The sequence below is a fragment of the Dunckerocampus dactyliophorus genome, chromosome 9 (assembly GCF_027744805.1).
Source record: "Dunckerocampus dactyliophorus isolate RoL2022-P2 chromosome 9, RoL_Ddac_1.1, whole genome shotgun sequence".
Lineage (NCBI taxonomy): Eukaryota > Metazoa > Chordata > Actinopteri > Syngnathiformes > Syngnathidae > Dunckerocampus > Dunckerocampus dactyliophorus.
In genome coordinates, this window is record NC_072827.1 from 9,722,214 (window position 1) to 9,736,754 (window position 14,541).

Genomic DNA, 14,541 nt, shown 5'->3' on the forward strand with positions numbered 1-14,541 from the left:
TGTTAAGGGTCTTTATAGGCGGACGGTACAAAATAACTCAGCGACGGTACATTAACGTGATATAAAACAAATACGAAAAAAAAATAATGTTAGCTTCGTTACTATTTTGCCCGTGAATATGAATTACCCACAATTATAAAAGACAAAAAGTATATTTAATATTTGTTTCGTAATTTCTCGTAGAATTTTGGAGTCTCGGATTTCCGGGGAGCACTTGAACGCGTCAAGAAATCAGCAAGCTAGCTGCGGCAGCCAGCAGCTCTTTCACTTTACAGTATTGTTCATGTCTCAGAGGCTCCGTGTACTTCCGCTGGCTAAATGTAAGATATAACATATTCCGGTTCTTACAATTCTAACAGTGTACTAATATCTATGGTTTCAACAGGCCCGATATAATCAACGCTGTCATTTAACAGCGTATTCCCCGAGCAAACAGAGGATTTAAACACTGGAAGGTAACGTAACCATTTCCTTATCCAGGTAATGTCGCTTATCACGGGAATGACGTCACGCCTCGACTGTTTCTCCCTCTCAGATAGTTGTTGTGCAACGACTTTTTAAATGTCTTCAAATGTGACTCCGTAAGCTAGCAAGGTAAACATTATATAATTAGGTTCATGAGGTCTTTGAATACCATAAGTGTCAAGATACATGACAAAGCATTAAATGACTCTAAAAAAATAATGGACCTTGTACTGGACTGTTTTAAATGACTTTGGCGTTATTGGTTCTATTAACATTAAAAAGAGAGAAATCACTGACCTTGTGTGTGTACTGCATAGTCTAAGATAAGTGTGGTACATTCCTTGTAACAGCGTACAGAATCCATGACCCCTCTAGCACCCTTGAGCATTCCATTTGTGCTGTTGTCTTTCTGTTGCTGCTGTAGATGGAGGACTTTGAAAGCAGCGACAAGGGTCGGGTGACAGTGTACTCCATCCAAGGCTGCCCACACTGCCTGCAGGCTAAAGCCACGTTGGCTCGCTTGGGAGTGCCGTTATATGACGTCGACGTCGGGAAGCATCCAGAGCTACGGGCGAAGGTGAAGGAGCTGACAGGGCGGAGCACGGTCCCTCAGATCTTTTTTAACAACATTCATATCGGGGGCAACTCTGACTTGCAGAATTTGGTGAGGAGAAAAGAAACATTTCAAAATAAAATGACACACTTTGAACTTGTGCGGAGTACAGTTTGTTGACGTGTGCCACGTCTGCAGGCTCCAGGGGAGCTTGAAAAGCTGGTTACGATGGTCAAGGAGGAGCCTCTTCCAGCTGATGCTCCACCGCTACCAGAGAATAACCAGTCAGAGGATGCTGCTTGGGACACGGATCGCGGTGAGAGATGTATAGATTCTTCCTTTTATTTAACATCACCATAAAGTGGAGCCTTCACAGTCAAACACAGTCTGTTCTGGGACACCGATTGACCTCAATCAGAGAGATTGTGTTTTTTTTGTTTCAGAGTCAAACAGTTCTCATCGAAAACCTTTATTAACAATTATACAACTTTTACACAGAGATCTCACAAAACTGGGCTCACTGGAGAGATATTTATTCATTTGCGCATTTCACAAAGAACGCAGGGAAGCAGGACATCACCATGAACGTGTGCATATTCACGCAGCGTCACGGAATCCCGCTATCAGAGGATGTCTGTGCCAGTGTCTGGTTTCACATACAATACAGTGGATCCCCGCAAAAGTGTTGCCTATTTTTCTCCAAAATGGGCCTGTTTTTCCGCAGAAAACACATCTGATTCACACGGTAAAGCCGTCAATAATTTATAAATACGTGATTATACAGGTAAAAAGGCCTCAATTTTGACATGTTTATGTCTTCGTTTTTTTTTTGTCAAGTGTTGACATTTTGCACTTTGTTCGGTGGTGTTTGAACGCAACATAGTTACCGTGAGATGGATCATCTTACATTTTCTATACTTTAAATGTGTTTAATAAGGGGCATATTGAAGAGTGAAGGGGAGGGTTCTGGAGCTGAATCTAATCATTCCAACAGTCACTTGTATTCAAAATAGACATTTTTAGGTCTTAGTGCTAGGTTAACCAAACCTTGCTCCTTAAGGTAGTTTTTCATGCAGTCACATTTACAATATTCTATATACCTAAAAAGTTATTCAAGATTTTTGAAAATTTTAGGTGGTCATTTTTGGGCCCCAAAATCTTCGGTCTCCCTGAGCCGATTTTTTCTAGATTTGCATGTTGTGTTCTTTGGTATCTCTAGGATGTAATACCAAAAACATTAGAAGGGTGTGTTTCCTTATTGCAGAGAAAAATGAGAAAATGCATGAGCACCCGGCCGTTGCATCCTCCCACATTGCCCCAACTTCATGTCTTGCATGTCTTGCGTGTGCATGATGTACATGCTTAGATCATCAGTTTATTCTGTGATTAGTGGTTGTAATCAATAATCACATTTAAATGCAAATATTGTTTTACTCTCAATCTATAAACATACAATATAAATATGTTTTGTGGGTGTAAAACCATGCAGGTCTGGATACCACCGATTTATTGGGCTAATCATGCGGCATTTGACCTGGCATTGAATAAATGATGCCAGATGTTTGACGACATATTTAAGAAGACATAGACTAATCACTTGGCATGCTTGGCCTTTTGGTGCCAAGCGACTGACCCTTAGAATCCAAATTAGAGATGTGATCATCTCGTTACAAAGGTCTTCAGCTTTGAAATAGACAGAGGTGACAGACAAGCTGGTGTCTTGGGTACAATGCAACGTTCAGAGGCACAAAAAGACATGTTAGCAAACATTTGCTCAGGGTGTGTTGGATCAGTTGATAGTCACCTTAATTACTCCATGTTGCCAGTGTTTTGACACGTTTTTATAGTGTCTTTCGGTGCTTCTGTCATAGCTTTGAAAATGTACCGGACTGAAGAATGAATCGAATAATTTTGTGTTGCAAACCCTATAAAATTTGATAAGCAGTCCAGCAATTACATAGCGTGTCAATCATGACAGAAGATACTCTCTCCTGCACAGTTGGGACAAAATTAGGACTACCTATTAGGACGGTTTTGTACACAAAAAAGGATTACATGTTATTTCAAATTGGTCCAAAGGAGATGTAGACTTGTTGGTTTGGAGGAGTGGAGTATCTGCAGGTGGCCTACTGTGACCTCCAATCCAGATGTAACAGTGTGTTATCATCACCTTGAGGTTTATTTACTAAGATATGAAGATGACCAGAGACAATGCTGTCATCCTTTTTCCAGGCACTGGAAACCTGCCAGGTGTAAATTCTTTGATTAAACCTCAATTCTATTATCTTTTTCGTAACTTGTCAGAACAAATAATGGTCAGGCAATGCAACATACTGATGAGGCGAAACCTCATAATTGAACCAATGGACAAGCTGGAGGTAAGACCCAGCGCTACTATGAGCATAGAAATGATCACTATGATGTCGATAGGCCAACGTGAAAATGTCATTCACTCTTGTCACTTGTCTTGACTCTATATTTGCATTTTGTTTCAAGGGAATTGTCAGTGTCATCATAGTGTTATGCCTTTATCCAAATCAAGGCTAAAGTTTGAGTTCGAGCTGCAAAATGAGGGAAATTGAACAGTTTGAGTGTTCCATAATTTCAGTGATTTTGTCAGGGTACAATAAACATAGTACATACTAACACATCTTGTAATTTTTCTCTGCAGCAAGGTTTCTTGATATTACATCCTAGAGGTACCAAAAAACATAGCATGTAAATCTTGAAAAAATCGGTTCAGGGAGACCTAAGATTTTGGGGCCCAAAAATGACCCCCCAAAATTTTCAGAAATCTTGAATAACTTAGTAAGTATTGAGAATACCGTAAATCTGACTGCATGAAAAACAACCACAAGGAGCAAAGTTTGGTTAACCTAGCACTAATAGTTTTGGGGAAAATAAGGATTATAGTTAAAGATAAATGGGCGTGGCCGCACGGTCGCTAACAGCAATGCAAAGTATTTTGTCCTTAATTACTCCCTTAATAAGTAGAGTTTAAAAAAAAATCTTTTTGATTCCTGTTTTGTATGGTATAGAGACTATTTTATGTGAATATGAGCAAAATCTGAGGGGGTGTGGTTCCACCCATTGATTTGACATGGAATGGCCCTGCTTTTCCCTTTCACCCAATCATTATCTTGTCTCTCTGTTATGCCTCTAGTTTTACCTTAAAACCCGCAGAATAATCAAAATCATTTGATGCCTGGGATACTACACCTTTTTTGAAATATGTCATGATTTCTTCCCCATCAGGCTCTGGCCACTGAGCTATGATATAACCCTAATTGCCAATCAGGCCAAGGATTGATGTCTTCAAGTCATTAGAATGGCCTTTTTGATAAACAAAGCCACATGCTGCTAATGGTCTGACACTGAAACAGAATATGCGACATGCTCAAGAGAGGTACATTTATTGATTAATGCATTACATCAAAAACTAGAGCTGCCAGAAAAAAATGAAGGTCATATTCTTATTGGGTGGATTGATATGAAATGTCATATCAAGTCTAAAATCTGAGGCACAGGAATGAGGAAGGCATAACAAAAGCATCAACAGGCGTGCCTCGCTAATTCTTAACTGACACTCAAGTATAAAAAATAAAGTTATGTTGTGCTGTGTGATAAAACTGCATATTTGAAGTGGCCTTTTATTGTGGCCAGCCTCAGGCACACCTGCCAGCAGCTAGCATTTAGTGCTCGACCCTACTGCCTGGTCTGTCTCTCTCCAGCCTCACAAGCTTCACTTTCACTGGGGTGGCTGACCATAAAAAGCTAAAGAAGAAACAAAACACAGGTCTTGCACCATATGCCAACATCTTCTCATGCAACTGCTTGGAGACGTATTGCAGATATCATCAGCCTGTTGGTTATATTATGAAATAGACTTCCTGGACGACAGGATGCTTACTGCACTACTGAGGTAAGCAAAACAGGTTTTCAAGTAAGGAAAATGTAATAAAACGTTGGTTACATTTAAAATGACCGCTACACATACAAGGTAGCAGTGACTCTTTTTACACAAAACAATTTTTTTTCCCGTGGTACATTGTACTGCTCAGTGTTTACAGAGCTAATGTTGCGTAGTCACATTTGTTAAAGGTGAGCCAACTGGTTAGGAAACGTGCAACGTTTGGTCTTTCAACAGTGTGACTGTGTGTGTGCGTGTGTGTGTGTGTTCATCTTCTCTGTACTGAAGTCCAAGGCGAGCGTTGCAATTTAATATCAAGCAGCAACCTGCATGCCTGAACACATCATTCATTGGGTGCCATTAGGGGTTTATTTACAACATCACAGCCCTTAAAAGAAGGAGGAAGTGTTGGTCTACAGCACGTGTCAAACTCGTGCCCTGGAGGGCCGAGACGCTGCAGGTTTTCTCTCCAACCAGTTTCTTCAGCAGGTGATTTAATTGATGAGCTCCTTCCCTCAAACTGAAGGTGTTGATCATTAAAATCACCTGCTTTAGTGACTGGCTGGAAAGAAAACCTGCAGTGTCTCGGCCCTCCATGGCACGAGTTTGACACCCCTGGTCTACAGCCTCGCATTTAGCCAGGTTGTCAGGATAGCGCTACCACTGGCTATCTTCATATAGCCTAGCCTACAGTATATTGTGAACAATGGAAGGATGCAAGGGCCATTTTGATATTTTGCTAAGGGTTTATATATATTTCAAGAAAAAACTGCATCTGAGCTACCGGTAGGTGAAAAAGCCTATTATTAAAGGGATAGTTCGGATTTCTAGACATGAAGTACGACAACCCCATCCGCATTGTAGTCCAATAAGAGCGACTTACCGCCCACTTGGTCTCGTAACTCTCTGGTCAGATTTCCATGATGAAGAACGTAGTTCCGCTTAGTTGCTGGGGACAATTGAGTAAAGAGTTTGGTTTCTCAACAATATGCGTTCAAAAGATGAATACATTTGCATCCCAAAAATGCCTTCTCAAAAAAATCAAAACGCTCAACGTTATATTTGTCTCCCGCCGTATTCCTGAAATGTTCGCCTGTGAATTTTTGTGTGACGAAGACGCTCGCACCTACTTCCGCGATGGAGCCCCGCGGCCATCTTGTTTACGTATGTGTTCTACAGCGGAAGAAGATGCAAGTGTCTTCTGCGATATGTTTTCTGCGGAAAAAAACATCTGAGGAAAAAAAATTGGCAAAAAAATTAACAAATTTATGTGGTTGTGAATGCTGAAACGCGACTGTAGCGGGATCCACTGGAGTACAAAACTGAGTTTGAGTGCATGAAGTTGAGATCTCGCGTTAGTAAGAGGGTTTATCAAGTATAAAGAAATATATTGTGGCTTGTTGTACCCCTTGTCAGAGTTTGAGTGTGAGAAAGATGAGCTGGCAGACGTGGTGGGTGACCTTAAGGATGGCAATGTGATTGGCACGAACAGAAGGGGGCTGACTCTATACAAGAAGAGCTTCTCACATGACCAACTGCTTACCTGGCTGCAGAAAGAGAAGGGCATGGGTAAGGAAGACAGGACTAGAGACCAGTTGTAAACCTGGCTTCCGTCATTCATACAAAAGTAGTGAAATCCACTTGACTGTGGCTCTGTGTGTGCCAGCCAAAGCAGAGGCCTTGAACATTGGTCAGAAATTGTTGGTGGACAAGTACATGGTTAGTGTGCGAGGCTGCGGGCAGGCGGATGCCACTTTTGGAGGTGCCAGCGGGGACACGCTTTACAGGCTGCTGGAGGATGACCCGCATTCGGCCCTCAACGCAGGACAGACCGCAACCTGCAGTCCCATCAAGGGTAGGTTGGTAGTGGGCTGGACTGGTGGTGGACTTTTGTACATGTGGACTTTTCACGCTCAAGCCGACTGACCTTCTTCAGCTTCTCTCCTTTGCCCTTGTGCTTGCTTGCTTCATGCGTAAGAATCTTGTTTTGGCTTGCCAGTTGCTGGTAAGAAATAGTTTTGATTGATTAGCTATTGGGAAGCCTTGTCATTAGTGTATGCGAATCCCTCACCACTTCATGCTTCGAATTTTGCGGCCTCACACTATCACGTTTTCAAAGATAAAAGAGTTAATAAATCATTCTCTTTCGTGGTTGAATACCACCTATTATCAGTCAAAAATATGCATATTTAAGCAAATTTTGTATATATATTACGATTAAGTTAATCATTTCAAGCATAAAATACAAATATAAGGCATGCAGAAGATACATTCAAAGATGTTTTGATGATATGTAGTACTCTACACTGGTCACTAGGTGTCAGTAATGCTATAATGTTGGGTGAGACACACAAGCACCAGACATGATTGCTGGACTTTTATTGCAGCTTTGAATTATATCACAGCAGGCACAAAAATCCCTAACACGGGCTACTGTTGCGGCCATAACCCACGCCAAGCTAAAACCCGACTCTGAACCCCCGACGTCACTTCTTGTCCGCTCCCCCACTCAGCTCCCCTAGAACTGGAACACATTTACAGCAACACGCACAAGTCTATTCCTGTATTGTTTTGTCTTATTAGGTCTACTATATTGGGTAATAGGAGTGTAAACGTGACTATAGGGGTTTTATTTCATGTCTAGAGGGCTCTAGTAATGTTAAAACCTGCATTTAGAAGGTCCTAAACAAGTTTTCTATGCTCCTATCTACGAAAATATTCAATTTATAAATAAGGAATCCTGCTTTGCGGAAATTCGCTTTTTACGGTCGGGTCTGGGATTGATTAACCGCGATAAACGAGGGACTACTGTAGTACATATCGAAAACTTGTGCAAATTTCTGGAAATCAGTTGAAAGTCCAGATGAGGCCTCCTGTCTTTCCTGGCTGTGCTTTGTGTTTCTAACTGAAATTTGCTCAAGCCAAACAAACTAATGTGTGCTACACAGCAATAATGATGACTGCTTTTGTAAGCATTGGTGGTGGTGGTAACAACTTTCTTCTGACATGTCCTCTGCTGCTCGTTTATGTTACACATACTGTTCTCTACTAATTGAAATTCATGCCATGTTATGTACTAGTGTGTATAGTTTAGCACAGGTGGTCCTCGACATACGATGGTTATGAATGTGCCACCAAAAACTGATTAAAGACGTAAACACAAGCCTCGCTCCAGAACTACCCACAGTGCACGCTGGCGGAAGGGTACATCCCATCGCAGCACAAGAATGCAGTTCACACTGAGATCTGGGAGGAAAAGAGGAGGTTATCGTTCCGGACAATATTTTAAGAAGATAGAAAGGCCTGCAAGACAAACCACAAGGTGTAATGTTTTTATTACTGTACATCATACGTCTTCCACGTGTTCTGTGTACAGTGTGAATGACTTAGGAGTTAATTTAGGCATCATTTTAGGTCACGGGTGTCCAAACTTTTTCCAGTGAGGGCTACTTAGTGAAAAATGAAAGGATGCAAGGGCCACTTTGATATTGACATGTAGATATGCTAAGAAGTTACATATATTTCAAGAAAAAACGGCATCTCAGCTTTGTCATATAGGTGAAAAGGCCTATTATTAGTATGAACTTCGCTCCTTTCTCTTTTCACCATTTTTGCTGTTATTTTTGAAATTTTAAATATTTCAACTTTATTGTTAAATAATCTTTGTAAATTTTCTTTTCATAATATTATGACTTTATTCCCATATTATTACTTTTTCCACAACCGAATTTCCCAACATTTCCAACATTATTTTGTTTTGTTTGTCATATTACGACATCTTTTTTTTTTTTTTTAATGGACTACATTCTCATAAAATTACAGCTGTTTTTTTTTTTATTTTCCTTTTCAACTTCCTTCTTGTAAATTTTCTTTTCGTAATTATGTCTTTATTCCCATATTTTGACTTTATTCTCGTAATATTATAACTTTTTCCGCAACCCAATTTTCCAAAAATTACAACTTGACGCATTGTTTTGTTTGTTTCTCATAATATTAAAAAAAAACATAGTTAAAAAAATATATATTTTACATTTACCCAACTAAAATTATTTTTCCTCATATTATGATGTTATTCGAGTAAAATTACAACTTTATTTCTCCTAATATCTTCATACATGATATACATCATTATACATTATTCTTGTAAAATTATTGCTGATTTTTTAAATTTGTAAATATTTGATTAGTCGTCTTGTAAAATTATATTTTTAGAATGCGCCACGGGCAAATAAAGCTGCACTTTCGACACGCCTGATTCAGGTAGAAGTTCTGCCGTATACTAAAACTCCACTTACATCGAAGTCTAGGAACGGAGCACGTTCGTAACCCGAGGACCACCTGTATAGTTTATGAATAATTTAATCTTTAGGGTTTTTTTTCTGTCTTTCTCTCAGCGGCGGAGCTCTCCCTGTATTTGCGTGAGCTGATTCTCAAGTTGTTCTCAGATCATCTCTCTGCTGATGGCAAGGTGATTGTATTTTTAGTTTGGTATGATGTGGTTTATTGGAGTTGGGAGGGGGGCCGCTGTGGTTGGAAAAATAGATATTTTTATGGCCGTATCAATTACTCATGAATTTTGTCCATTTTTCCAAAATGAAATGTCATTCACTGCAGGATGAAATGATACGTATGTGTTGGTGTTTTCATAGTCTGTGGACTACAAAGGCATGTCAGCAAGTCCTGCGTTTGAGCGCTACTGTGAGCTGGCCATTCAGCTGCAGAGAGTGGAGCTGCTGTCGCTGTCCCGAGAGGAGAAGCTGGCCTTCTTCATCAACATCTACAATGCTTTGGTCATCCATGGATACCTGCGCTTGGGGGCCCCCACCAACATGTGGCAGAGATACAGAGTAGGACCGGACCCCTCTTAGAATCATCTGGAACAGGGAGTTCTCAAAGTGTGAGGCACAGCAGCTTGAGGAAAAACAACGGAAATTAAAGCTGCGAGCCACGTTGAACCGACCGTCACAACCCCACGCTGAGACCAATTCAGGAAGTGACTTACATGTAGCATCAACGTGTGTACCAACGATAATCAAGATCTGATGTTGTGGAGCTAATTTATTAACCTTCACAGTTTTGTGGCACATCATCAAATTGACCATCAAAGTTTGTCGTCTTGGCCCGCCCACATCCTGTAGCTGAGGCGTCATTGGTTGACAATATATCACTGCCCATCTGCCTAGCGACCATGATGATTTAATCTAGGCTCATTTGGTCAAAGTCCCTAGGACTACTTAGTCGAAATACAACCCCTGGTTTGCGCCCAAAATTGCCACCGGAAATGAAAATATAAACTTTTCGTGCATCCTGTCATGCTAGACATCCCCGCCAAATTTTATGACGATCCGTAAAACTGGTGAAACAGAAAAATCTGCTTTTCAGGAGCAGAAGAGATTGGAGAGGCCGACTGTGCCACCACGCTTTTGAAAAGCCCTGATCGAGACCACAAGCAGGATTCAATGTCGTGACACATTTTCTCTTCCACCTCTAGTTCTTCAACTACGTCAGCTACCTGATCGGAGGAGAAGTGTTCACCTTGCAGGATATTGAGAACGGCGTCCTGAGAGGGAACAGGAAGGGCGTGGCACAGCTCAGAAGACCCTTCTCCAAAACAGACCCCCGACTACAGGTCTGCCGCTGATGACTGAAATCACACACAGTTGCTTTTTTGTTTTTGTTTTTTTAAATTCACAGCAGGTAAGCCAGCACAGTGGAATATCAAAGCAAAATTGGATTTAATATATATCACGGAAAGAGAATCCATTTATTCCAGCCTCAAACTACCACCGTCATTAAAGCATTTTTAACTGTTTTAACGTTCTACATTCTACCTGTCAAACAGGAAACAACTGTCGAGCAGCTAAACATATATTGTTTTTATTGCAATCTACCAGTTATTTCACTGATATGGAACACATGATTTAAAATGATCTCAAATAAAAAAATGTATAATGAATGTCTACGCAACATAAAAGCATCTTTTCAGCACAGTTTGTCTACAAACTTGTCATTTTCATTTGAGTCCGTTTGATACGTGCCTGTTATGTTAGCCTCTGCTAGGTCAAATGTCTTTATGTATACCATAGATATTTTATCAGTTGTATTACAGTGGACCCCATTTCCCTCCCATTTGCGATTCAGCATTCACGGCCCACCAAAATAGGCCGTTTATTGCGCAGAAAACACATCTCCTTCAACAAAGGTTGGTAATAATTCATAAATATATAATAATAAAGGTAAAGTGTACAGCATACATGTACCACTGTTAAAACGACCACCATTTTTATTTGTTTATGTCTTTATGCTTCACTGATAATGTTTTTTCGTCACGCGAAGAGACTTTGCACTTTGTTAAATGGTCCATGAATGCACCATGGTTGTGTTGGCTGGTTACAGAGACATTTTTATGGGCATTTTTATCAATTACTCGTGGTTTTGTCACCATTCTCTGAGGATCCCAGAGCGTATTGCACTTATATCGGACTGTGCAGCTCACTGAGCTGAAGTCTCACGTGGTGTAAGGCATGTTGACTTAAACCGCCAAAATTCTGTTTGAACTCCAAACTGTCGCACCTCGGAGGTTCTACTGTCATAAATTTGCATTACTTCTTGTTCTTTCTACCAGGTGGCGCTACCGGATGCTGAACCACTGATTCACTTCGCCTTGAACTGCGGTGCGAAAGGCTGCCCCCCCATTAAGACCTACACACCACAGGTATGCATGCTTCTATTAATTACACATCTTATTAAAAAAATCTAACCTTGTTCTCCTCAACGCCATCATCAGGACATTGACGGCCAGTTGCGCACAGCAGCTGAAGCCTTCTTGGAGAATGATGACGCCTGTGTCGTGGATTTCGGGAAAAAAGAAGTTCGACTCAGTCAGATCTTCAAGTGGTACAAGGCTGACTTTGGAGGCACTGATGAGAAGGTACTAGCACTGACATCACTAATTATCAGAAGAGTACATATCTTTAATAATGGTTACAGTACAGATGCTCGATATTGCCTCTATTACCCATATCCCTATAATACAGGGGTGTCCAAACTTTTTCCAGCGAAGGCCAGATAGCGAAAAATGAAAGGATGCAAGGGCCATTTTAATATTTTGTAACGAAAAAACTACATCTCAGCTTTGTGGTATAGGTGAAAGAGCTTATTATACAGTAAGTCTGAACTTCGCTCTTTGCTCATTTTCCCCCCATTTTTGGTGTTTTTTTTCCTTTTAACTCATTCACTACCAAAGACATATTTATATTTTTTTATAAACCCAAACACCAGATCCCAAAGACGTATTTATACACCTTTTAAGTTTTTTTGCGTGAGAGGCAAAAAGAGGTGATGGTGCAACTGCACACTAAAAAATGTCATTATTAGAGTGCTTTTAAGCCATAAGAACGGCCACAAGGTGGCAGAAGTGCATTTATAAGAGTTCAGCATGTATCTTTTGCATGTAAAAACACACCCGACAGCAAGGAGTAAGTGGAAGAGCATGGAGGAGTGTAGCGTGCAGAAGGTTACACACAGTTTAGTTTCAAATGTGAAAATTGTAAATCGTTTATGGTGTTATATTTGTAAATAAATTGTTATGTTGATGTGAAACAACCCTTTTTTGGTATTGTTCATGTTGTGGTATGGTTGTTTAAATATTTGAGCTGTCACAAACGCAAAAAAATTGTGTCAAAAGTGAAAGTTATGCTTGAAATGTAAAAGCAGTTTTTCTCCATTGATATTTTCCTGAAACATACCTACAGTATGTTCTACTGCTGATTACTAAAGAACGTAAAAAGGTAGAAACAAACTTTTTTTTCTGGTGGGTTCCATGTTTATATAGTCATACAACACAATATTCTGTGTGCCTTAAAAAATCAGTCAAAATAGTCTAAAATTAAATATAAATATAAAATATGACATTAAAAAAAAAGTCAACTGAAGGGGTTGTCTTTTGAAAAATGGACTGGGATTGAATGAATTAATTGTCCAACTATTTCAACTGTCATCCTAAATTAGAACCTTTTCCCCAAACCAATCTTGCAACGTGATTCTTTAATATTTCAACTCAATGTCACCAAAATGACATCATTTTTCCCATTGATATTTCGAATGTATTCTCTCGTAAAATTACAGCAGTTTTTTTTTAATTTATGCTGTTGTTTCTTCTCGTAATTATGACTTTGTTCCCATCATATTTTGACTTCATCTCGTGACATTATAACTTTTTACACAACCTAATTTTACCAAACATTACAACTTTTTGTTGTTTTTTTCCTCACAAAATGTATATATATAGTATAAAATAATATGACTTTATTGTCATAAAATTACAGCTGTTTTTTCCCACTTCTGCTGCTGTTTTTTTTTTTTTTTTTTTTCTCCAACTATTTAAACTTTCTTCTGGAAATTATGACTTTATTCCCATAATATAAAACTTTTTCCCCAACCTAATTTTCAAAAAATTACAACTTTGTTTGTTTCTCATAATATTACTACTTTAAAAATAATTCAAATTTTTCTTCAGTATTTTCACTCTCTTCTACTAAAATGAAGAGTTTACAACTTTTTTGTCATATTTTGACTTTAGTCGTAAAATTATTTTTTTTAATCCAGCTATTTCAAATTATGATAATGATAAATTATGATAATTATGACTTTATTCATTGGCTGGCGACCAGTCCAGGGTGTACCCCGCCTGTCGCCCGAAGTCAGCTGGGATAGGCTCCAGCATGCCCCCGCGACCCTAATGAGGATTAAGCGGTATAGAAAATGGATGGATGGATGGATGACTTTATTCCCATAATATTTTGACTTTATTAATAAATGTAATAACGCTTTAATATTTCAACTTCATGCTGCTAAAATGACGTTATTTTTCCTAATAGTATTAACAAAGTTACAACTTTTTCTTGTTAGAGTACAGCTTCTTTTTCCTCTTAATATTTTGACGTATTGTAAAATTACTGATTTTTTTTTTTTAAGTTTTCTTGTTAAATAATGTTTTTAGAATGCGCGGCGGGCCAAGAATAAACAGTCGGCGCCCAGTCCGCACTTGGGACACACCTGTATAATAATAACGTAATGTAAAAACTGATATGAAAACCGATACCTCATTTTTATGCCAACTTACCAGCTTGTCTTTGTCCCAGCTGCTGAAGTGGGTGCTGGAGCACATGAGTGACTCCCCCAAGAAGACCAGCTTGCAGGGGGTCATCTCTGCCGGGAAGACCAAAGTAACCTTCCTCCCGTACGACTGGAGCTCCAACAGCAGCCACTGAAGACGTGCACTCGTCTGCTTCTCTAAGTTGGATACTTTTATGCAAAAAAAAAAAACCAACAACAACAAATCTTACTGGTGGGAGGGAGACAGTTTGCACTTTACCGTCTAATTGTACTACTCTTAAAAACTATTTTTCAGGTGTTTCTGAACAAACGTTGTTCTGCAGCAATATGAGTCAGAGAGCAGCATGCACATGAAGCGTCTTTTTCAACTTGTTAAAAAAAAATAATCTGCGTGTTTTCTAATAATGAGCAACTCAGGAGGTTTCCATAATCTTAAATGCACAATTCAACACATTATTCATTTCCTTGAGAATCAATAAAGTGTCTCTTTATCTTT

At 39.5% G+C, this 14,541-nt stretch overlaps 1 protein-coding gene across 1 annotated transcript; it reads left to right on the forward strand.

The window, feature by feature from the left end:
* The first annotated feature begins 210 nt into the window (after nt 1-210).
* On the forward strand, nt 211-14,541 carry zgc:152951 (uncharacterized protein LOC569013 homolog). Its single transcript, XM_054786997.1, has 12 exons — nt 211-320; nt 386-455; nt 890-1,129; nt 1,217-1,334; nt 6,345-6,497; nt 6,595-6,783; nt 9,323-9,396; nt 9,578-9,775; nt 10,420-10,557; nt 11,554-11,643; nt 11,716-11,859; nt 14,072-14,541. Exons 3-12 carry the CDS (start codon nt 890-892, stop codon nt 14,198-14,200), a joined length of 1,473 nt encoding a protein of 490 aa, XP_054642972.1. The 5' UTR covers nt 211-320; nt 386-455; the 3' UTR covers nt 14,201-14,541.